This window comes from Hemiscyllium ocellatum, chromosome 2, assembly GCF_020745735.1.
Source record: "Hemiscyllium ocellatum isolate sHemOce1 chromosome 2, sHemOce1.pat.X.cur, whole genome shotgun sequence".
Lineage (NCBI taxonomy): Eukaryota > Metazoa > Chordata > Chondrichthyes > Orectolobiformes > Hemiscylliidae > Hemiscyllium > Hemiscyllium ocellatum.
This window is the reverse complement of record NC_083402.1, coordinates 152599350-152624689: the sequence shown is the minus strand read 5'-3', so window position 1 is coordinate 152624689 and position 25340 is coordinate 152599350. Positions and strand designations below refer to the sequence as shown.

The 25340-nt window shown below is 44.0% G+C and overlaps 1 protein-coding gene across 3 annotated transcripts in view; it reads right to left on the bottom strand.

Moving 5' to 3' along the window:
- The window catches only part of LOC132829666 (A disintegrin and metalloproteinase with thrombospondin motifs 19-like), a 520482-nt gene that overhangs the window by 290482 nt on the left and 204660 nt on the right, over window positions 1-25340 (bottom strand). For all 3 annotated transcript variants that reach the window (XM_060847015.1, XM_060847030.1, XM_060847023.1), the window contains exon 10: window positions 7385-7535. In XM_060847015.1, the coding sequence (XP_060702998.1) occupies window positions 7385-7535 (151 nt within the window). The remainder of the gene's footprint in view (window positions 1-7384; window positions 7536-25340) is intronic.

The following is a 25340-nucleotide window of genomic DNA, read 5'->3' as shown; positions in this document are numbered from 1 at the left end:
GATGCTGCCTGACCTGCTGCGCTTTTCCAGCAACACATTTTTCAGCTCTGATCTCCCGCATCTGCATCCTCACTTTCTCCCAGTAATGAGATCCCCCCTCATCCATCTAAGTTCCTTTGGGTACAATCCCAGAGTCCTACACGACTACTCACATGACAAGCTCTTCACCCCCAGGATCATTCTTGCAAACCTCCTCTGGAACACCCTTCCGACACGAACACATCCTTCCTGAGATACAGGGGCCAAAACTACGCTCAATATTCCAAATGTAGTCTGATCAGAGCCTTACACAGCCTCAGCAGTACAGCCTACTCTTGTATTCGAGCCCTCTTGAAATGAATGACAACATTGCATTTGCCTTCCTAACTGCCAACTGAACCTAAATGTTAACTTTAAAAGAATCCTGAACTTGGACTCCCAAGTCTCTTTGTGCTTCAGAGTCCTGAAGCCCTTCCCCATTTAGAAAATACTCAATATCTCTATTTTTCCTACCAAAGTGCATAACCTCACATGTTCTCCTAGTGTATTCCATCTGCCTTTTCTTTGCCCATTGTCTTAGCCCATCCAAGTCCTTCTGCAGCCTTCCCACTTCCACAACACTCCCTGTCCCTCCACCTATCTTTGTGTCATCTCAAACATGGCAACAATGCCCTCAATTACTTTGTTCAGATCATTAATGTATAACATGAATAGCTGTGGTCCCAATATGATCCATGCAGAACTCAAATAGTCACCAGCTGCCAAACTGAAAAAGACTCCTTTATCCTTACTCTCTGCCTTCTGTCATCAGCCAATCCTCTATCCATGCCAGTACCTTGACCCTAACACCACAGGCTTTAATCTTATTTGGCAGCCTCCAGTGCAGTACCTTGTCAAATCTGGAAATACTAATAGATCATGTCCACAAGCTCTCCTTTGTCTGATTTGTTTGTTACCTCCTCAAAGAATCCTAAAAATTTGTCAGACATGATCTACTCTTGACAAAGCTGTGTTGATTCTGCCCTGTTTTACCAGTTCCAAGGACTCTACAATTTTATCCATAATAATAGATATTAAAGGTTTACCAATGACTAAGCTAACTGGCCTATAGTTTCCTGTCTTCTGCCTCCCTCCCTTTTTAAACATTACATTCCCCACTTTCCAGTCCTCTGGCACCCTCCCTGACTGCAGTGATTCCTCAACGATCACCTCCAATTTCCTCAGCTCTCTCATAACTTTTAAAAGATGTAAAGTATAAAGCACATCTTTGCTAATATTTAAATAACTGATTGAATATTATACTCAATTACCATAAAGCCTATTTTGCTTAAATACATACACATACACAGCAAAATGCTTTGATAAGTTCTTCAGCTTAACATACTTAAATTCTGAAAGTTACAAATAACCCAAGGATGCATTATGTAAAAACAAACTATTTCTATTTTAGTAACAGCTAGATTCCCTTACAAGCAAATGTAAACAAATTACAAAAGGAGTGTTGCTCCCTCTTATTGGTTTTTATCATTTTAAATGGGGTCACCACTTTGCTGGTTGATCATTCTTCTTGACTTCCTTTCATATTAAACATCATCTTTTTTCTGCAGTTGATAGCTTTACACCTGGATGTCTGCCTTGATCCTAACAGTCTCCTTTAATCCAGAGACAGTCCAATACTGGCTTGTCTGCACAAGCAACAATGCTCTCCTGTGGACACCATGGGTCTTGGACATGTAGCCACCTGACTCAAAGGCAACAGTGTCATTGCCTGAGCTGTAGACAGATCGCCAAAAATAACAAGATAGTTAACAAGTGATTTGATATTTTCATCATTACTGCACTCATTAACAGTGAAACCTAAAGCAGTTGATAGCATATTATCTGTACTATTGGTGGTGTTGCTTCCTGTGTCATAAAGTCATTGGTTGATGCACTTTGCTGCAAATGTGTTGCTGGTCAAAGCACAGCAGGCCAGGCAGCATCTCAGGAATAGAGAATTCGACTTTTCGAGCACAAGCCCTTCATCAGGAATAAGAGAGAGAGAGCCAAGCAGGCTAAGATAAAAGGTAGGGAGGAGGGACTAGGGGGAGGGGCGATGGAGGTGGGATAGGTGGAAGGAGGTCAAGGTGAGGGTGATAGGCCGGAGTGGGGTGGGGGCGGAGAGGTCAGGAAGAGGATTGCAGGTTAGGAGGGCGGTGCTGAGTTGAGGGAACCGACTGAGACAAGGTGGGGGGAGGGGAAATGAGGAAGCTGGAGAAATCTGAATTCATACCTTGTGGTTGGAGGGTTCCCAGGCGGAAGATGAGGCGCTCCTCCTCCCGCCGTCGTGTAGTTATGTTCTGCCGGTGGAGGAGTCCAAGGACCTGCATGTCCTCGGTGGAGTGGGAGGGAGAGTTAAAGTGTTGAGCCACGGGGTGATTGGGTTGGTTGGTTCGGGCGGCCCAGAGGTGTTCTCTGAAGCGTTCCGCAAGTAAGCGGCCTGTCTCACCAATATAGAGGAGGCCACATCGGGTGCAGCAGATGCAATAGATGATGTGTGTGGAGGTACAGGTGAACTTGTGGCGGATATGGAAGGATCCCTTGCGGCCTCGGAGGGAAGTGAGTGTGGAGGTGTGGGCGCAAGTTTTACATTTCCTGCGGTTGCAGGGGAAGGTGCCGGGGGTGGAGGTTGGGTTGGTGGGGGGTGTGGATCTGACGAGGGAGTCACGAAGGGAGTGGTCTTTGCAGAACGCTGATAGGGGAGGGGAGGGAAATATATCCTTGGTGGTGGGGTCCGTTTGGAGGTGGCGGAAATGGCGGCGGATGATACGTTGTATGCGGAGGTTGGTGGGGTGGTAGGTGAGAACCAGTGGGGTTCTGTCTTGGTGGCGGTTGGAGGAGCGGGGCTCAAGGGCGGAGGAGCGGGAAGTGGAGGAGATGCGGTGGAGGGCATCGTCGATCACGTCTGGGGGGAATCTGCGGTCCTTGAAGACGGAGGCCATCTGGGCTGTGCGGTGTTGGAATTGGTCCTCCTGGGAGCAGATGCGGCGGAGACGAAGGAATTGGGAATATGGGATGGCATTTTTACAGGGGGCAGGGTGGGAGGAGGTGTAGTCCAGGTAGCTGTGGGAGTCAGTCGGTTTATAATAGATGTCTGTGTTGAGTCGGTCGCCCGAGATAGAAATGGAAAGGTCTAGGAAGGGGAGGGAGGAGTCTGAGACAGTCCAGGTGAATTTCAGGTCGGGATGGAAGGTGTTAGTAAAGTTGATGAACTGTTCAACCTCCTCGTGGGAGCACGAGGCAGCGCCGATACAGTCATCGATGTAGCGGAGGAAAAGGTGGGGGGTGGTGCCAGTGTAGTTGCGGAAGATGGACTGTTCCACATATCCTACGAAGAGGCAGGCATAGCTGGGGCCCATGCGGGTGCCCATGGCAACTCCTTTAGTTTGGAGGAAGTGGGAGGATTGAAAAGAGAAGTTGTTCAGGGTGAGGACCAGTTCAGTCAGTCGAAGGAGGGTGTCAGTGGAAGGGTACTGGTTGGTGCGGCGGGAAAGGAAGAAGCGGAGGGCTTTGAGTCCTTCGTGATGGGGGATGGAGGTGTACAGGGACTGGATGTCCATAGTGAAAATAAGGCGTTGGGGACCGGGGAAGCGAAAATCCTGGAGGAGGTGGAGGACGTGGGTGGTGTCCCGAACGTAGGTGGGGAGTTCTTGGACTAAAGGGGACAGGACCGTGTCGAGGTATTGGGAGATGAGTTCGGTGGGGCAGGAGCAGGCTGAGACAATGGGTCGGCCGGGGCAGGCAGGTTTGTGGATTTTGGGCAGGAGGTAGAAACGGGCGGTGCGGGGTTGTGGGACTATGAGGTTGGAGGCGGTGGATGGGAGATCCCCTGAGGTGATGAGGTTATGGATGGTCTGAGAGATGATGGTTTGGTGGTGGGAGGTGGGGTCGTGGTCAAGGGGGCGATAAGAGGAGGCGTCCGCGAGCTGGCGTTTGGCTTCAGCGGTATACAGGTCAGTGCGCCAAACTACCACCGCGCCTCCCTTGTCTGTGGGTTTGATGGTGAGGTTGGGGTTGGAGCGGAGGGAGTGGAGGGCTGCATGTTCTGAGGGTGAGAGGTTGGAGTGAGTGAGAGGGGTGGACAGGTTGAGTCGGTTAATGTCACGGCGGCAGTTGGCTATAAAGAGGTCGAGGGCGGGTAGGAGGTCAGCACGGGGTGTCCAGGTGGATGGGGTGTGTTGGAGGCGGGAGAAGGGGTCGTCAGAGGGTGGGCGGGAGTCTTGGTTGTGAAAGTAGGCACGGAGGCGAAGGCGGCGGAAGAATTGTTCAATATCTCGCCGCGTGTTGAACTCATTAATCCGAGGGCATAGGGGAATGAAGGTGAGGCCCCTGCTGAGGACTGATCTTTCATCCTCAGAGAGGGGGAGGTCTGGAGGGATGGTGAAGATCCGGCAAGGCTGGGAGCTAGGACCTGGTGTGGGACTGGAGCTGGGGCTGGAGCTGGGGGCGGGGACAGAGATCGAAGTAGGGGCGGAGTTAGACGTGGCGACGTTGCTCGATGTGGGGGCGGAGTCAAGCGTGGGGGCGGGGTCATGCGTCGTGACGGAAATAAGCGTGGGGGCGGGGTTATGTGTGGTGACGAAGGTTTGCGTGGGGGCTGGGTTACGTGAAGTGACGAAAGACGGCGTGGGGGCGGGGAAACCTGAGGATTTGTGCTCCTGCAGGTTAGTGATGTCAGTGGGGGCGGAAGTGGCTGCGCCGACGGCAACCGGAGGGGCGGAAATGGTTGCGGCGACGGAGGAGTGGTGGTCATTCCCGGTGGCCGCGTGGGTCGCGGGTCCGTCGGCGATCGTGGAAGCGGTTGTGTGTGTGGTGGTCACCGGGGCAGTTGTTGGGGCGGCGATCGCGGGGGCTCCGAGGTCGGTGGGGGCGGAAGTGACGTAACGGGCGGCGGCGGCCTTATAAACCGACTGACTCCCACAGCTACCTGGACTACACCTCCTCCCACCCTGCCCCCTGTAAAAACGCCATCCCATATTCCCAATTCCTTCGTCTCCGCCGCATCTGCTCCCAGGAGGACCAATTCCAACACCGCACAGCCCAGATGGCCTCCTTCTTCAAGGACCGCAGATTCCCCCCAGACGTGATTGACGATGCCCTCCACCGCATCTCCTCCACTTCCCGCTCCTCCGCCCTTGAGCCCCGCTCCTCCAACCGCCACCAAGACAGAACCCCACTGGTTCTCACCTACCACCCCACCAACCTCCGCATACAACGTATCATCCGCCGCCATTTCCGCCACCTCCAAACGGACCCCACCACCAAGGATATATTTCCCTCCCCTCCCCTATCAGCGTTCCGCAAGGACCACTCCCTTCGTGACTCCCTCGTCAGATCCACACCCCCCACCAACCCAACCTCCACCCCCGGCACCTTCCCCTGCAACCGCAGGAAATGTAAAACTTGCGCCCACACCTCCACACTCACTTCCCTCCAAGGCCCCAAGGGATCCTTCCATATCCGCCACAAGTTCACCTGTACCTCCACACACATCATCTATTGCATCCGCTGCACCCGATGTGGCCTCCTCTATATTGGTGAGACAGGCCGCTTACTTGTGGAACGCTTCAGAGAACACCTCCGGGCCGCCCGAACCAACCAACCCAATCACCCCGTGGCTCAACACTTTAACTCTCCCTCCCACTCCACCGAGGACATGCAGGTCCTTGGACTCCTCCACCGGCAGAACACAACTACACGACGGTTGGAGGAAGAGCGCCTCATCTTCCGCCTGGGAACCCTCCAACCACAAGGTATGAATTCAGATTTCTCCAGCTTCCTCATTTCCCCTCCCCCCACCTTGTCTCAGTCGGTTCCCTCAACTCAGCACCGTCCTCCTAACCTGCAATCCTCTTCCTGACCTCTCCGCCCCCACCCCACTCCGGCCTATCACCCTCACCTTGACCTCCTTCCACCTATCCCACCTCCATCGCCCCTCCCCCTAGTCCCTCCTCCCTACCTTTTATCTTAGCCTGCTTGGCTCTCTCTCTCTTATTCCTGATGAAGGGCTTGTGCTCGAAACGTCGAATTCTCTATTCCTGAGATGCTGCCTGGCCTGCTGTGCTTTAACCAGCAACACATTTGCAGCTGTGATCTCCAGCATCTGCAGACCTCACTTTTTACCCGGTTGATGCACCTTGCCCATGTTTTGCTCCACAAAGCCAGGGAGTGAAGGACAGAACTAAAAACAATCTTGATTCATTTTAAAAACATAACAATGATACATGTTACAGACATACATCTCCCGACTCAACAACCAGTTTCATTTTGTTTCCGTACATAGCTCAATTTAATCTTCAGTTAAAGGCTACTACCTACATAAAACACAACACAATTAACAACCCAACTCATTTTGTACTGTCAGAATTCCTGTTGCTCAGCTCAGTTGTGAAACTGAGATTTAGCCTGCCCTCTTATGCAGATGTAATATATTTCATAGAACTTGAAGAGGAGTAGGGGATTCTTCCAGTTTCTTGGACATTTATCCATTAATTATAATTGTGTATTTTGTCTTTTATTTTGTTCTTCTTGGTAAAGTTTGTTGTTCACAATTTAGCTTCTCTAATTCCCTACACCATTTTATTTTTCAAAAGTGTATTCAAAATACATGATTCTTATGATGGAATGCTCTATAAGTATAAGTTATTTCTCCTTGTAGATGTTTCATCAATCATATTTCAGATATTGTCATTTGAATTAGTTTAATTTTGATTCAAAGCCAATACCTCTTTGCATTGACACGAAACAATAGCAACAGTCCACTGAAGAGACAGAGACAAGTTGAAAAATATTACCTTCTTGTGGAAATCTTGTGATCCCAAAGGATAGTGAAAGCAAATTGTTCATGAGCTCCCTTTTCTCTCTTACTTGGTAAATACCATTCCATTGGGACCTGGTGACAGTCTAACCCCTCCTGATTCTCCCATCAACTTGTCTCTATACCATTTTTCCATCTGTGGATGGGTCTTAGCCTTGTGAATTGCTAATGCAGCTTCAAACTCTAGGGGATTGGGTAGGGGATTGTAGCTCCCAGAAGCCTAATTTTCACCCTTAAGAATTAAAATTAACCTACACCTCTTACTCTTGCTTTATTTTCCTTACTATTCAGAACATGTTTTCATTTGTTGTTCATTTCCCAAAATGGGCTTCACATTTGTTCACACTGAACTGCATCTGCTGTCTGGGTGCCATTTTTTATATCCTCCAATAATGTGTAATCAATAATAATGATTTTGGACCCTACACAATTTTATCTAATTCACTGATTTAAGCAATGCTGGCTGCTGTTTTACATAAGACAATGGCTGAAACACAGAAGATGAGGCATTGACAGAACTTTGTACATGTGCAACAAACCAAACATTACCTGCATCTCTTTGCAGAAAGAAGCTTTAGGGCCGAAGAGAATCTGACATTGTTCATCCGCTGTGTAGATCATGCCTGGCAACTTGGATGACAACATCACTGAATTGAGGCTTTGAGGATCTGTGTGCAGTAAACAATTACTGACCTTTGACCTGTCAATACATGCAAATTCATAAGTTATAGCCAACAAATGATGTTCATTTCATCATGTTCCAGTTTTTCTAAAGGTAGAGAAATTTGCAATGGGGTGTTGTGATTTCAACCCAACAATTCTATAACACTGGGGCCTAATAACAACAAAACATGGAAATAAAGTTTATAGATACTGGTCAGCCATTTGCCAACTGGAAATGAAAGGAGCCGATTTTCCTAATTGGATCTACAATACCCTTACCCTGCTTCTGACAGTCATAAGGGAACCCAGGATTGGTCCATTTTACCATTAATATATTTAAACCAGCAGGAATCAATTTTCAGAACCTTGTAATAATCAAGGAAGACAAAGGCTTCTAAAATGGTGAGTTACTGAAAAAGCAAAAAGCAACTGACCTAATAAGTAAGATTTTAACATAAAAACTACACACTTTCAGGAACACAAAAAGGCCATTCCAGTGCTGAGAAACCTGGGGACCGTACCTTGATGTAGTATGAAAGGCAGCCCCATTTTGCCAGTCCCAAACATCACTTCTTGCACATTCAGATTTTAAGTCAATACACCTTTTCATTCATCAAGTTCTTCTTGGATTAGGAGTCAACCTCTGTTTTTCACACCACAAATACATGCTTTACTCACCTATACTTTATAGCTGGGTGCAAGGAGTCAAGCAGTTGATATGGGCTGTATTTTGAAATTGTGTGAGTTTAAGACACTTAATGTGGGCAATATTGTAGATCACATAAAATTACAAAGAGATATGGATAGACTAAGGGAATGGGTAATATTGTGGCAGACAGAGGTTACTGTAAGGCAGTGTGAGGTTATCTATCTTGGACTGAAAAAGTATAGATCAGGGTATTTTCTAGATAGTATGAAGTTAAATACAGAGGATGTCCATACAGACTTGGGAGTTTAGATGTGTGCATCTGAAATGTCACAAACAGATACAGAAAGCAATCAAGAACGCTCATGGAATGTAGGTGTTTATGTCTGGAGGACTGGAATACAAAGATGCAGAAATTCTGCTGCAGTTATACAGAACCCTGGTTACAGGGTCAAGATCAGAGTGGTGCTGCATCCGAGGAGCTGGAAAATCAACGTTTTGGGCAAAAGCCCTTCATACCCTGGTTACAGCCCACCTGCAGCACTGTGAGCAGTTCAGGGCACCTCACCTTAGGAAGGATAGATTGGTTTTGGAGGGAGTTCAATGTAGGCTTACAAGGCTGACACCTGGACTTTTCGGCTTAAATAATGTGGGAAGATTATGAAGTGTGGGAGGTTTACTCTAGAATTCAGAAGTTATGGGTGATCTAATCAAAGACTTCATAATATTAACCGGAAAAAAACAGAGCAGATAAAGATAAACTATTTCCACTGGCTGGAGATTCTAGAACTAGGGGCCTAGTCTGTGAATTAGGGCCAGACCGTTCGGGGAGATGTTAGGGAGCACCTTTACACACAAAAGGTGGTAGAAGTTTGGAGCCCTCTGCCACAAACAGCAGTGTTTGCTGGATCTGCATTAATTTTAAATCAGAGACAGGAAAACCTTTGCTAAGATATCAAAGGATATGGGCCAAAGGCAGGTGTATGAAGTTAGGCCACAAGTCAGCTACGATCACATTGAATGGCAGAACAGGCTTGAAGGGCTGAATGGCCTACTCCTGATCTTATGTTCCCTTTTATTTGTATTGGATGTTAACGATCTTTCAAAATGGAAACCATCCGTACACAAATTAGTCTACACTTCTAAACTCAACTGGGAAGAACTATTTTGAGGCTTCGAATATCACCTTATACACTGACCTTTACCATGTGCCATTGTGTACCATATGTTTGACCAACATAGCTGTGGGCTCTGACACTTCTCTAGATTCTCATAGTTAAATTCAAAATGCTGCTTTGAATAATTCAAGTCAACTGCTAACCTTACTTGTTTCCTAATGAGTGGAGTTCAATCTGTAATGTCAGTGGACCTTTATGTTTGCTTTCAGTGTAGAACTCGAATTACCATTCAGGTTGCAATAGCTGTTTTGCAAAAATTAGATGAACTTCTAATTTCATTTTGCAAAATTAATCAACAGTACAAGAATAATTGTAGAAATATAAGGTTTTTAAAAATGCTAGGTTAATGGTCGGAATTTCCATCTAAAGGGACAGTTAAAATCAACCTCTCATATTTGATGAAGATTTTGCTGATCAGTATGTACATCTTTAGCAGTGCTGTCTAGGAACAACCTCAGATACAGAACTCATCTGGTTTCGTAATAAACTCAACTGACAAATTATGGTAATATAATAAATTTTTCAGATTAGTAAAGGGATCGGCAAAGTTGAGAAATGCAAATTATACACTTTGAGACTAAAATTCAAACATCAGTGGATAAATATCTAAAATGGGCAAACTATGAGTAAGGAAGGAAAATCAAGTGAAAAGCTTTACACAGAAGATCACAACGTTTACATTAAGTTTTGGAACAAGACTATGAAGCTGGTTAACATTAATAGGTTTCAGAGACAATAAAATGCATTTTAAGAAAGAGAGTAAGTTTTGAGGAGCATGTCAGGCAGAAGAAATTGGAAAAAAAGCAAATTACTGCGGATGCTGGAATCTGAAACCAAAAGAGAAAATGCTGGAAAATCTCAGCAGGTCTGGCAGCATCTGTAAGGAGAGAAAAGAGCTGACATTTCGAGTCTAACTGACCTTTTGTCAAAGCTTTCGAGACAGTTAGACTCGAAATGTCAGCTCTTTTCTCTCCTTACAGATGCTGCCAGACCTGCTGAGATTTTCCAGCATTTTCTCTTTTGGGAGGAGAAGTTGGAAAGCTGCCCAAAGTTGTTGTCAATGCAAATAAAAAGCCCAAGTTCATTGAGAGCCTCCTGAAAAGTGTAAAGGAGCACAAAAAGAAGAGCAAAGGATGGAATAAAAAATGTAAAAGAAGAGGAGCTGAAGAAGAGAAGTACATGGACAAAGTTGCTCCAGCCTCGAAATGAGATAGATGGCGGATACAGAATGGTTCACAAACTAATGCATCCTGCCCTTCCTGTCCCTCTGTATCCATGTCAGATATTACTGGTTTCAGTTAGTTTGCAGATACACTCTCCAACTTATAATTGTGTTATGGCTTCTCTCTTCCAATTCCCACTTCCTGGTCCCTTCTTTGTTTCTTGACTCTTCTGTTTCTCTGTTTTTCCCGATGGTTTTTCTTTTTGCTTTTTTTAATTTTCTTTTCTGCTTGTATCTTTAGCCTTCTGTTTTTCTTGGGTTGGAGATGGTGTGCCATGACATGCCATGAAGGAGGAATGAACCATAGAGAAGCGACATAGGAGGTGGGAACAAATTACTGTAGTGGCATGAGCAGGGATTTCTACGGCAGATGGTGAGGTGATGGAGATGGTTTGGAGATGCTAGCAGCAGCAAATCTGGTGAGAGATGCAGCATGACAATTTGCAGATGAGTCAATGAGTCACAGGCATCAGATGGAAGAATGTGATGACAGAAGTCTTCCATTTGTTTGATCTCAGATCCTGGTCTAACATCCACAGTTCAAATCTGCCTTAATGTGAACATTCCTCCCCAATGCATTACTCTGCCTCATATTATTCCAAATGAAAGTGGATCCAAACGTGGAGTTTAATTCATTCAGAAACTTGCATCACAGAATTGCGCTTCTGTAAGGTTTGATCTAACATTTCCAGAACATTTTATTTTTCTTTCAGACTTTCTGCATCCACAATGTTTTACTTGTCAATTAGTACCTTTATAATATTCCATTCTAAAGGACCACATTTCTTCTTAAAAAATGTAGTGAGTATGCACATAAACACAAGCTTCCTTGCATCAATACTAAAATGGTCAGAAAAGTTTCACAACAGAGAAATAAAATCTTTAATTTCACATGCAATGTCACATGTCTCAGCATTTCTGGGCACAGTTTTGCCAGAGCAAGACATTTAATAGTGTCTACTGACAGTTAGAATTAACTCTGCACTCTTCATTTCAAAAGAAGTTTACCTACAAAGCTGCTGAAAGTGTGATTTGATAGCAATAAATGAACAATACAATCAACAGGATATCTGCTTAACCAATTAGATTTAAGGGCTGGAAAGAAAACTTCAGAAGAATTGAAGAGGGGAATGAATTAAAGTGGCAAATCCAATGTCAAATCAGACACAGAGAACAAAGTAATGGGAAAGAAATATAAATTAATTAAGATATAGAGCAATAAAGTGAACATAAAAAAATGTAAGTATAAAAATGACAGTTGTAAAACCTCCTGGAAAAATTCAAACTGTGAAGGAATTACATACTTCAACTTAAAGACAATACATGACATCAGAGAGGTTAATTGTCTGTAGTTAGCAAAAATCAAACCACTTTACATGACTTATTGCCATCCCTAAGCATTCAATGTAGATAAAGTCATATCTACTGAAAATACAACAGCTTCATGCCATTTACAGACTGCCAATAGTAAGGCAATGTAGATAGGCAGGAGGCTGGAAGAACACAGCCAGCCAGGCAGCATCAGAAGGTGGAGAATTCAACGTTTCAGATGTAATCCTTCTTCAGGACTTAAGCAGGCTTGCACCCTAAATGTTGACTCTCCACCTCCTGATGCTGCCTGGCTTGCTGTATTCTTGCAGCCTCCTGCCTGTCTACTTTGGATTCCAGCACGTGCAGGTTTTGGTGTCTCTAAAAGTGAGGCAACAGCCAAATGCTGTTCCCACATTGCTAACAACAGAGCAGGATAGACTGCAATCTTTGGATATTTGCGTTTGAGCACACTTCTGCTGGTAATGTAAAATTGCACTTATCATGTACACACAAGTAACAGTAAGCAGTGTCAAATCTCACTTTCTCTTTGGTGGCAAATTCTGGTACATCATAACTCAATTTGAGATTCCTGAGAGATATGTACTTTAAAACCTCTATATTGAAGTCTCCATATATTTGGAATCTCTTAGCCAGATTCTATTTTTAGATTAGATTAGATTCCCTACAGTGTGGAAACAGGCCCTTCAGCCCAACAGGTCCACACCGACTTGCCGAAGAGTAACCCACCCAGACCCATTTCCCTCTGACTGATGCACCTAACACTATGGGCAACGTAGTATGGCCAATTCACCTGACCTGCACATCTTTGGACTGTGGGAGGAAACCGGAGCACCCGGAGAGTGCTCACGGAGATACAGGGAGAACGTGCAAACTCCACAAAGACAGTCACCTGAGGCTGGAATCGAACCTGGGTACCCTGGTGCTGTGAGGCAGCAGTGCTAACAACTGAGCCACCGTGCCGCCCCAAATTTTCATTTTCCATCTTTCAAAGAAGCAAAACTGGTATGGAAATTATATTTTAAGAGAAACAGTTGCAACAGGAAGAAAGACACAATAAATATATAATTGAGAAAATATTTTTGCGGCTTTTCTTTCTGTTCTAATCAAAATGTCTGGGTGAGGCTGTTGCAGAACTGATGGATGAATCAATTAAACTAATGCTTCTATTCATATAATAGAACTCTGGCCACAATTACTTTGCATTGAGGCGTCAATCAGTCATCTGTAAAATTATTTTTGACTGATCTACTCAGACTGAATGCTCTAAAGCACTTTTATGGACCATTGAGAAATTTGTGTAATGTCAAGAGAAATTAGACCACACACCAATAATTATCAGTGTAGCCTACACTGCCTTACTTCAAGGTTGATCTGACCTAGAATAATAAAATACCTAAGGTACAAAAGTGGCATTTAACTATGAGCTTTAGCTGATTTTTGTTTAAATACAGAATTTCATTTGTTCTTTAAAACAGTATGTCCAACCAATTTGGGACAATTATTTTAGTTTAACTCAATATGTTTGACAACTATCAATGTTGAATTCTTTACTGGCAAAACATTATTCAAACTATTGCATACCACATGTATACACATTCATACTTACAAATTAAATATGCTTTGCCACAACCTGTAACCCAATTAAACAAAGTATATATCAGTTGGAGCAAATGTTGATGCAACGGGGTAGTTACTTCAAGCATCCAACTTTTAAACAAATTGCTAAGATCTATTTGCCAGAGGTTTACAGATTCCATTTTTATTGTGAAATCCTGTTCACAATTCAAGTTACCCAAGTCTGCTACATGGCTGAAAGACAAAGGTCTATCACAAACAACAAAAGAAACGACATATCTACATTAGGTTTCGTGATCTTGAGAGTTTGATTGCAATTAAAGATCTACTAATTTTGATAAACAGCTGAATAAAGAAAGTCAGTTTATCTCTTTCTTCCAAAATCCATAGATAAAGCCATGAAATTTACCAGATGTCTGCTAATTTAAAATGTCCTCGCATTTTGTAACTTATTCACCAATAATTACAGCCCTTAGACCAAAGATCATTCTATTCACTCTCTGCTGGACCCTATATACATCTTGGATCTCAAATATCTTTATTTTGTATGAAATGTCCAAAAGTAAATACAGCATTTCCACAGATGGTCAAAAACTTAGTAAAAGGAGTAGATTTAAAGTGTGTTTTAAAGGAAAAGAGGGAGATTGTATCAGTGGGTAAAGCCTGTAGCCACGGCATTATCCTTACAACTTTCAGGTGGGACCTGAACCCAAACTTCTCCACTGCTGCTGGCTACAAGGTGGGGGTCTTTATTGGTCATTAATTGGCTTCATTATGGGTGTGGGTGGAGGACTATCTTTAGGACTACCTACCACAGAATTAGTTGCGATGGAAGTGGGATCTCAGCAGCTTCACCATGTACCACCCCAGCAATCATGTCTTGAGGATGGCATTAAGTTCTGTCCAAGGGGCTTGGCTGGCCTACTTGTGGACAGACCACCTATTAGAGTCAGTGGTGACATTGGAAGTATGGAGAAGGTAGGGCAAATAGACAAGCAGAATGCATCACTTTCTAAATCTTGGTGGAGTAATGAGTCTTAAAACCCATTGGAGATAGCTTATGTCTTATTACAAAGACATAAGCTCCACTCAGCAGTGTTCTACAGGGATTGGTACTGGATCCACTGTTGTTTGCCATTTATATAAACAATTTTGGATGCAAATTTAGGGGGCATGGTTAGTAAGTTTATGGATGACACTAATATTGGTGGTGTAATGGACAGTGAAGAAGGTTATCCAAGATTGCAAAGAGATTTTGATCAATTGGACCAATGGACTGAGGAGTGGCAGATGGAGTTTAAGTCAGATTAATGCAAGGTATTGCATTTTGGTAGAATGAATGGGCAGGAGTTATACAGTTAATCATAGGGCCCTAAGGGGCTCAGGTACATAGAAAGTTGTGTTGCAAGTAGACAGGTTGGTGAAGACAGCATTTAGCACACTTGCCTTCATTGCTTAGAGTATTGAGTATAGGAATCGGGATGTCATGTTGACATTGTACAGGACGTTGGTGAGCCAATTTTGGAGTACGCCCTACTTTAGGAAGGATATTGTTAAATTAGAGAGGATTCAGGAAAGATTTACCGGGTTGTTACTGGGACTAGAGGGTTTGAGTTATAAGGAGAAGCTGGATAGTGACCTTAGAGTCATAGATGTACAGCACGGAGGTAGACCCATTGGTCAACTCGTCCATGCCGACCAGATATCCTAAACTAATCTAGTCGCATTTGCCAACACTCGGCCCTATCCCTCTAAACCCTTCCCAATCATATACCCATCCATATGACTTTTAAATGTCGTAATTGTACCAGACTCCACCAATTCCTTTGGCAGCTCATTCCATACACGCACTTGTAGAGATTTATAAAATCATGAGAGGTATAGATAAGGTGAGTAGCAAAGGGCTTTTCCTTAGGGTGGGGGAGTTCAAAACTATGATATATATTTTTTAGGTGGAGAAGAGAGATTTACAAGAGACCTGAGGGGCAACCTTTTTACACAGAGGGTGGTTCGTATGTGGAACGAACTGCCAGAGGAAGTGGTAGGTGCAACATTTAAAAGACATTTGGACAGGTGCATGAATAGGAAAAGTTTAGAGGGGTTTGGACCAAACGCAGACAAGTGGGATCAGTTTAGTTTGGGAAACTTGGTCAGCATGGATGAGTTGAACCAAAGAGTCTGTATCCATGCCGAATGAGTCTATGACTCTCTAATTCTATGACTCTCTGACACTTTTGAGGCCAGCCATTCATGCTACAAGTTAAGAACTTTATTGAGCATCACATCCTTCAGAGTTTCTCTACTACTTTATGTGACAGAGCTGTTTGTTTAATTGTTCACAAGTAGCTCAGTGCTTGGACATTAATAATATTCATTGGAAATCATAAAAGAACTCGTACATTTGCATACATTATACTTAGTAATAATATTGAATATCATATCATAGGACATCAAAATCAATGTTCATCTTTAAAGTCAAGTTGCTGCTAGGGATAGAATGTCCTATGTTGAACCAACATGATTGTCAGGGCTTCGGTGGTCAGTTAGCAAAGTGAACTTCCTATGATACTAGTATTTCTGGCACTTATGAACATCATAAATAATTGTTAATATCCCATTCACATTTACTGAGTTTTATTTTAATCTTACATTGTTAAAGTACATAAAACAATAGCTAAAACATTTTCCACAACATCTTTCATTATGTCAGACAACACAACATCTTACATCTGTAGCAAGACATTACACACTGAATCACCAATGGTCAGAACAAAATCATTTTTTAGTACCTTCTTCGAATGCTTCCTGACATTTCACAGACCACTCCTCCTAATCTATTCCATCTTTGAGCATTTGATTCAATTGAGCAAAGTTATTCAATTGAGCAAATCAAGGATGAATTTTGAATGGCATGCAACAATCCTTATGAAAAGTTCTAAAATTTTTTTTGTCTATTGACTTTCAAAACTTCCTCAGCATTTTATGCTGAATACTTTATTCTCTCTGTCACGACTTTGGTATGTCACAATTAAATCACAGAAGACCACCTTTGCATTACATTGGTGTCGATCTAGGAGTTAATTCAACTTTACAACAGATTCTCTGACTGTTTCGCTGCTAATTCAAACGTCACTTAAAAACACACACCTTTTATTTCACTTAGTACTAGATGCAAGGTACCTAAAAAAATGCAGCGGCAACAGACTTCCAAGTAGAAACCTGATTCATTGGTATATCACTTTGCAGGAAGGAACAATGTATCACTGTTGCCAGTTAATACTAATTCTAAATATGACAAATCTATCTTACTGAACACATTTCTATTTGCTAAACTGAAAAACAAATCTACCACGGGCAGACAATGGGTATGTATCATTCACCATCCCCCTTTTAAAACAGTTTGCTTATAAGCTCCAGAAATCCATACGTACTCATATGGTTTTGAGCTGCAATAATGAGACTGTTTTCATCTACTTCATCACCACTCTGCTTTCTAATCTATTTAGCTCCTCACTTACTGTTTTTAACTTGCATAACATGTTGGTCTAACCTTGTAAATCTTTGGGTGTACATTGTGGCCTTGTGATGCCTAATGTTATCATTTGGTCTTCCATGATTAAAGGCCAGTTGATGCTCTCAGTGTGTTTATTTCTGGTTAGATGGTGCCAGAGTACCATGCTCCAGCTGGACCTCCCCTGCTTCGCCCGTTCTTCTGTTTCTTTTTTTCTGCTTCCCTCCCTCCCTCTCGACCTTAAACACCTGGCCCCAACCTTTGAATTGGGGTTGGCAGTGGGTGAGACACTGGTGGCTCGGTGCAGGAGTGGGTCAGCCAACAGTCAGACCACATGAACGCCCCCGCATTATTCTGCTGCAGAGACCTTGGAGAGAGACAATGATATTTGTCTTTTTAACTTTGCTTTTGTTTTTTCTGACCTATGGTAATACTGTATGTAAGTATAATGTAACTTTTATTTCTTAATTTCTCTATTCTGCAACTAAGGATTGTAACTAGGTATCTTTTTTTTTAGATTAGATTAGATTTACAGTGTGGAAACAGGCCCTTCGGCCCAACAAATCCACACCGACCCGCCGAAGCGCAACCCACCCATACCCCTACATTTACCCCTTACCTAACACTACGGGCAATTTAGCATGGCCAATTCACCTGACCCGCACATCTTTGGACTGTGGGAGGAAACCGGAGCACCCGGAGGAAGCCCACGCAGACACGGGGAGAACGTGCAAACTCCACACAGTCAGTCACCTGAGTCGGGAATTGAACCCGGGTCTCAGGCGCTGTGAGGCAGCAGTGCTAACCACAGTGCCACCGTGCCGCCCACTAATCTTTGTGGCACTGTAAGTGGCGACATACAAACTGTTCACTCTACCCATTTGAGAACACGTGAGAATAAGGCTAATTCAATTCAATTCAATTCAAAGTACGCTGAGTGATGCCCAGTGTAAATAATTTGACCATGTTTAAACATATCTCTGAAGCCGATACCTTCCCATTGGGGAGAGTTTGTTTCCAGCCTATCAACACAATGGCAAGTAGTGGATTGTCATTACCTTCCGTCTGAATGTTAACATGAAATAGCACAGCGTTTCTGCCGTTGGAGTGCTTAACCAGTTTCACACCAGTTTTGCAAAACATAACACGCCTTTGAGATGATCATTCATTAAACAGCAGGATTGGAATTATCCCTTACCCATAATGTCCCAAATAACACCATTCCATGCCTGGGTACGTCCTGACTCGTTGGTAGGATAGACCCAGCAGTGTTGGCGGCACACTGGTACACAGTCATGAGGGAGTTGCCCTGAGAGTGCTCAACATTGACTTTGGACTCCATGAAGTGTCATGGTGATAGGACAAATATGGTCAAAGAAACCTTCTGCTGATTTCACATTAAGGATACCCTATTGTGTCATGTGGCACTATCACTTTGCTCAATGGGAATGACTTCAAAACAGATCAAGCAATTTGAAACTGGGCATCCAAGAGGCACTGTGGACCATCAACAGCAACAGAATCATACTCCAATGCAATCTACAACCATATGGCCTGGCATGTTTTCCACTCTACCATTACATTCAGGGCAGCATGGTGGCTCAGTGGTTAGCACTGCTGCCTCACAGCACCAGAGTCCCAGGTATGATTCCATCCTCAGGCGACTGTCTGTGTGACGTTTGCACATTCTCCCCATGTCTACATGGCTTTCTTCTGACAGTCCTAGGTTGTGCAGGTTAGGTGGCATGGCCATGATAATTTGCCCATAGTATCCAAGGATGTGAAGGCTAAGGGGATTAGCCATGGTGAATGCAGGGCTACAAGGACAGGGTAGGGGAGGGGGGTCTGGGTGTGATGCTCTTTAGAGGGTTGATGTAGAATCAGTGTGTTGAATGGCCTGCTTCCACACTGTACAGAATCTATGATTAATTCAGGCGATGAACCATGATTCAGTACCAGGCATAATTAAAAATGAGGTATCAACCTGGTGAAGCTACAAAACAGGACTACTTACTGTCTACTGTCTTGAGTAGTGTAGGACATTAAACAAACAACAGGAGAAGGAGACTCAAATACACTCTAGCCTCACAGAAAAGGGAGCCCAGTACATCAGTAAAGTTAAGGCTGAAGCATTTGCAACAATCAGCAGACAAAAATGCCAAGTGGATGATCCATTTCGGTCCCTTCCGGTGGTCTCCAGCGTCACAGATACCAGTCTTTAGCCAATTCGATTCACTCCAAGTGACATCAGGAAATAATTGTAGATATTGGACATTGAAAAGGCTATAGATCCTGACAACATTCCAGCATTAATACTGATAATGAGTGTTCCACAACTTGCACATCTATAGCTAGCTCTTCCAATACAGCTACAATACTGGCATTTATCTAACAATGTAGAAAAGTGGGCAGAAATGGGTACTGCAGATGCTGGAGATTAGAGTCAAGGTTAGAGTGATGCTGGAAAAGCACAGCAGGTCAGGCTGCACCCCAGGAGCAGGAAAATTGATGTTTCGGGCAAAAGCCCTTCATCAGGAAATGTCAATTTTCCTGCTCCTTGAATGCAGTCTTATCTGCTGTGCTTTTCCAGCACCACACTAATAACGTCGAAAAGTGCCCAAGTATATCCTTTCCACAAAATCCATACCGGCCGATTACCGTCCTATTAATCTACTGTGAATCATCAGTAAAACGATATAAAGGCGTCATCAATCAGTGGCACTGCTTGGCAATAACCTGCTCAATGACGCCACTCAGGGCCATTCAGCTGCTGACTTCATTAGAGCCTTGTTTAACCTCATTCAAATTTGGACAAAAGAGCTGAATTCCAGAGGTGAGGTGAGTGACAGCCTTTGACATCGAGGCTGCATTTCACCGAGTGTGGCATCAATGAGTTTGAGTAAAATAAACATTAATGAAAATCAGGAGAATCCTCTCCACTGGTTGGAGTCACACCCAACATATAGGAAGATGGCGCGAGTTGGGAGAGGTCAGTCACAGGGTCTTAGAGATGTACAGCACAGAAACATACCCCTCAGTCTAACATGCCCATGCTGACCAGATATCCTAAATAAATGCAGTCCCATTTGCCAGCATTTGGCCCATACCCTTCTAAACCCTTCTTATTCATTTACCCATCCAGATGCCATTTAAAAGTTGTGATTGTACCAGCCTCCACCATTTCCTCTGGCAACTCATTCCATACTTGCACTACCCTATGTGTGAAAATGTTGCCCTTACCTTAAACCTATGTCCTCTAGTTTCAGACTCTCCCCACCCCAGGGAAAAGACCTTGTCTATTTAGCCTATCCATACCCTTGACGATTTTATAGACTTCTATATGATCACCCCACAGCCTCTGTGGTCCGGGGAAACAGCCCCAGCCTGTTCTGCCTCTCCCTATAGCTCAAATTCTCCAACCCTGGCAACATCCTTGTAAATCTTTTCTGAACCCTTTCAAGTTTCACAACATCTTTCTGATAGGAAGGAGACCAGAATTGCACACAATATTCCAAAAGCAGCCGAACCAATGTTGTGTACAGCCGCAATATGACCTCCCAACTCCTGTACTCAATACTCTGACCAATAAAGGAAAGCGTACCAAACGCCACCTTCACTATCCTATCTACCTGAGACTCTACTTTCAAGGAGCTATGAATCTGCACTCCAAGGTCTCTTTATTTAGCAACACTCCCTAGGACCTTACCATTAAGTGTGTTAAGTCTTGCCTGATTTGCCTTTCCAAAATGCAGCACCTCGCATTTATCTAAATTAACCTCCATCTGCCACTTCTCAGCCCATTGGCCCATCTGATCAAGATCCCATTATAATCTGAGGTAACCTTCTTCACTGTCCATTACACCTCCAATTTTGGTGTCATCTGCAAATTTACTAATCATATCTCCTATGTTCACATCTAAATCATTTATATAAATGATGAAAAGCAGTGGACCCAGCACTGATTAGTGTGGCACCGATCGTTATAGAAGTTTATAACATTATGGCTGGTCACAGGCCTCCAATCTGAAAAGCAACCTACCACCACCCTCTGTCTTTGAGCCAGTTCTATAACCAAATAATTAATTCGCCCTCTATTACATGTGATCCAACCTTGCTAACCAGTCTACCTTCAGTCCCTCAGCTCCAGGACACCTCCACAGGAGTTCTTCAAGGTAGTGTCCAAGTCCCAACCCTCTTCAGCTGCTTCATCAATGACCTTCCCTCCATCAAAAGGTCAGAAGTGGGGATGTTCATTGATGTTTGCACAATGTTCAGCATAATTCACATCTCTTCAATACTGCAGTAGTAGATATCCACACAAAGTAAATCTGAACAATATCTAGTTTTTGGGCTGACAAGTGACAAGTGACATTGCTTTTTGTTATCTTTATAAATGATCTAGAGGAAGGACTTGAAAGCTGGGTAAGCAAGTTTGCGGATGACACAAAAGTCGGTGGAGTTGTGGATAGTGAGGAAGGAAGTGGTAGGTTACAGCGGGATATAGATAAGTTGCAGAGCTGGGCGGAAATGTGGCAAATGGAATTCAATGTAGCTAAGTGCGAAGTCGTTCACTTTGGTAGGAATAACAAGATGATGGATTACTGGGCTAATGGTAGGCTACTTGGTAGTGTGGATGAGCAGAGGGATCTTGGTGTCCATGTACACAGATCTCTGAAAGTTGCCACCCAGGTAAATAGTGCTGTGAGGAAGGCATATGGTGTACTGGGCTTTATTGGCAGAGGAATTGAGTTCCGGAGTCCTGAGGTCATGTTGCAGTTGTATAAGACTCTGGTGCGGCCTCATCTGGAGTATTGTGTGCAGTTCTGGTCGCCATACTATAGGAAGGATGTGGAAGCTTTAGAACGAGTGCAGAGGAGGTTTACCAGGATGTTGCCTGGAATGGTAGGAAAATCTTATGAGGAAAGGCTGAGGCACTTGGGGCTGTTCTCATTGGAGAAGAGAAGGTTTAGGGGAGATCTGATAGAAGTGTATAAGATGATTAGGGGTTTAGATAGGGTAGATACTAAGAACCTTTTACCGCTAATGGAGTCAGGTGTTACTAGGGGACATAGCTTTAAATTAAGGGGTGGTAGGTATAGGACAGATGTTAGGGGTAGATTCTTCACACAGCGGGTTGTGAGTTCATGGAATGCCCTGCCCGTATCAGTGGTGAACTCTCCTTCTTTATGGTCATTTAAGCGGGCATTGGATAGGCATTTGGAAGTTATTGGGCTAGTATAGGTTAGGTAGGATTCGGTCGGCGCAACATCGAGGGCCGAAGGGCCTGTACTGCGCTGTATCCTTCTATGTTCTATGTTCTATGTTCTATCTAACATTCATGCCACATAAGTGCCAACTAATAACCACCTCCAACAAAAGAGAACCTAACTGTTACCTCTTGACATTCAACAGCATTATCATCTGTGAACCCCCACTATCAACATCAACTGTATTACAATTGACTAGAAACTCAACGGGACTCACTATACAAATACCATCAGTACAAGAGTATATTATCAACTCGGAACTCTGCAGTGAATAACTCATCTCCTGACTCCCCAAAGCCTGCCCACCATCAACAAGGCACAGGTTGGAAGTGAGATGGAGTATTCCCCACTTGTCTGGATCAATGCAACTCCAACAACACTCAAGAAGCTTGACACTATCCAGAACAAAGTTAAAAATCACACAACACCAGGTTATAGTCCAACAGGTTTAATTGAAAGCACACTAGCTTTCAGAGCGTCGTTCCTTCATCAGGTGGTAGTGGAGGGCTCAATCCTAACACACAGAATTTATAGCAAAAGTTTATAGTGTGATGTAACTGAAATTATACACTGAAAAATTGATTGTCTGTTGAGTCTTTCATCGGTTTGAATACCATGATAGTTTTGCTTCTTTCATGCGCAAATCACAAAATCTTTTTTTTAAAAATTACATTCTCAGGTTAGCTGTAACAATGGATATAGTTAGACAATATGTTGAAGGTGTTGGTCCCCTGTATTCGCTGTCTATGCAATGTTTAGATTGATTTTAATCTTAAAAGTGAGATAATAGAGTTTTACATGAATTCATGCAGGTTTTGAGCAAAGTACAATGTAACGCTGCAGGTACAAATTCACCCCACAAAATATATGTGCGCATGTGGGTCTTTGCCTGTGTCTGTCTGGGTTGGGGGTTGAGTGTGAGAAGGTGTATGTGTGTGGGTGTGAGTGGGTATGTGTGGGTATGGGAGTGGGTGTGTGTGGGAGTGGCTGGGAGAGAGTGGGTGGGAGGGAGTGGGTGGGAGGGAAGGTGTGGGTGGGAAGGTGTGGGTGGGAAGGTGTGGGTGGGAGAGTGTGGGTGGGAGAGTGTGGGTGGGAGAGTGTGGGTGAGTGTGAGTGTGTGCGCAGTGCAATGGTGGTCACCTGTAATGTGACATGAACCCAAGGTCCCGGCTGAGGCCCTCGCTATGGATATGGAACTTAGCTATCAGCCTCTGCTCGGCCACTTTTCGCTGCTGCCTGTCCCAAAGTCCGCCTTGGAGGATGGTCACCTGAAGGTCAGAGGTCGAATGTCTCGACTATTTGTCTCATTCTTGGACACATGCATCTCCATCAAGGACGGACACCTCAGCACCACACTCTACTGCAAACCCACAGACAACTGCACAATGCTACACTTCTCCAGCTTCCACACAAAACATATTAAAACAGCCATCCTCTTTGGGTAAGCCGTACACGTACACCGGATCTGCTCAGATGAGGAGAAACGTGACGGACACCTGGAAGTACTCAGGGATGTCCTCACAAGAACGGGGTACGACGCTCAACTCATCGACTGCCAGTTCCAACGTGCCACAGCAAGGAACCGTAATGACCTCCTCAGGAGACAGACATGTGCTGCAACTGACAGGGTACCCTTCGTTGTTCAGTATTTCCCAGGAGCTGAAAAACTACGCCACATTCATCGGGACCTGCAACACATTATCAATGAGGATGAGCACCTCACCAAGACCTTCCCCACACCTCCACTACTTGCCTTTAAACAACCGCCAAACCTCAAACAGATCATTGTTCGTAGCAAGCTGCCCGGCTCTCAGGACAACTCCGTACAACCCTGTCACTGTCGGCGCTGCAAGACATGTCAGATTGTGGACATAGATACCACTATTATGCGTGGGAATACCTCCCACCTCGTATATGGCAGGTACTCATGTGACTCAGCCAACATTGTCTATCTTATACATTGCAGGCAAGGATGCCCGGAGGCAGGGTACATTGGGTAAACAGAGCAAATGCTACGACAACGGATGAATGGGCACCGCACAACAATCAACAGACAGGAGGGTTCCCTCCCAGTTGGGGAACACTTCAGTGGCCCAGGACATTGGACCTTCAGGTGACCATTCTCCAAAGTGGACTTTTGGACAGGCAGCAGTGAAAAGTGGCCGAGCAGAGGCTGATAGCTAAGTTCGATATCCATAGGGAGGGCCTCAACCGGGACCTTGGATTCATGTCACATTACAGGTGACCACCATTGCACTATACACACACAGAGACACACACACAAACACACCATCACAGACTTAAGACACTCCACACTCACTATACATGCACACATACACTTTCTCACACTCTCAACCCCCAATCCAGACAGACACAGACAGACAAAGACGCACATGCACACATTTTGTGGGCTGAATTTGTACTTGCAGGGTTACACTGTACTTTGCTCAAAAACTGCATGAATTCATGTAAAACTCCGTTATCTCACTTTTTAGATTAGAATCAATCTAAACATCATGGCACAGACAGAGAACACAGGGGGCTAACACCTTCAACATATTGTCTAACTATCACACATTGTTAACAGCTAACCTGAGAATGCAATTTTAAAAAAAAGGTTTTGTGATTTACACATGAAAGAAGTGAAACTATCACTGTATTCTAACAAATGAAAGACTCAACAGACAATCAATTTTTCAATGTATAATTTCAGTTACATCATACTGTAAAGTTTTGCTATAAATTCTGTGTTAGGATTGAGTCCTCCACTACCACCTGATGAAGGAGTGACGCTCCGAAAGCTAGTGTGCTTCCAATTAAACCTGTTGGACTATAACCTGGTGTTGTGTGATTTTTAACTTTGTCCACCCCAGTCCAACACCAGCATCTCCAAATCATGACAAAGTAGCCCACCTGATTGACACCACATCTACAAGCTTTCACTCCTTCCACTACCAATGCTCAGTCACAGCAAGTGTGTACCATCTATAAGATGCATTGCAAAAATTCACCAATTTTCCTAAGACAAAACATTCCAATGCCACAATCATATTATCATCTAGAAGGACAACGGCAGCAGCTGCACAGGAACACCACCATCTGCAAGTCACT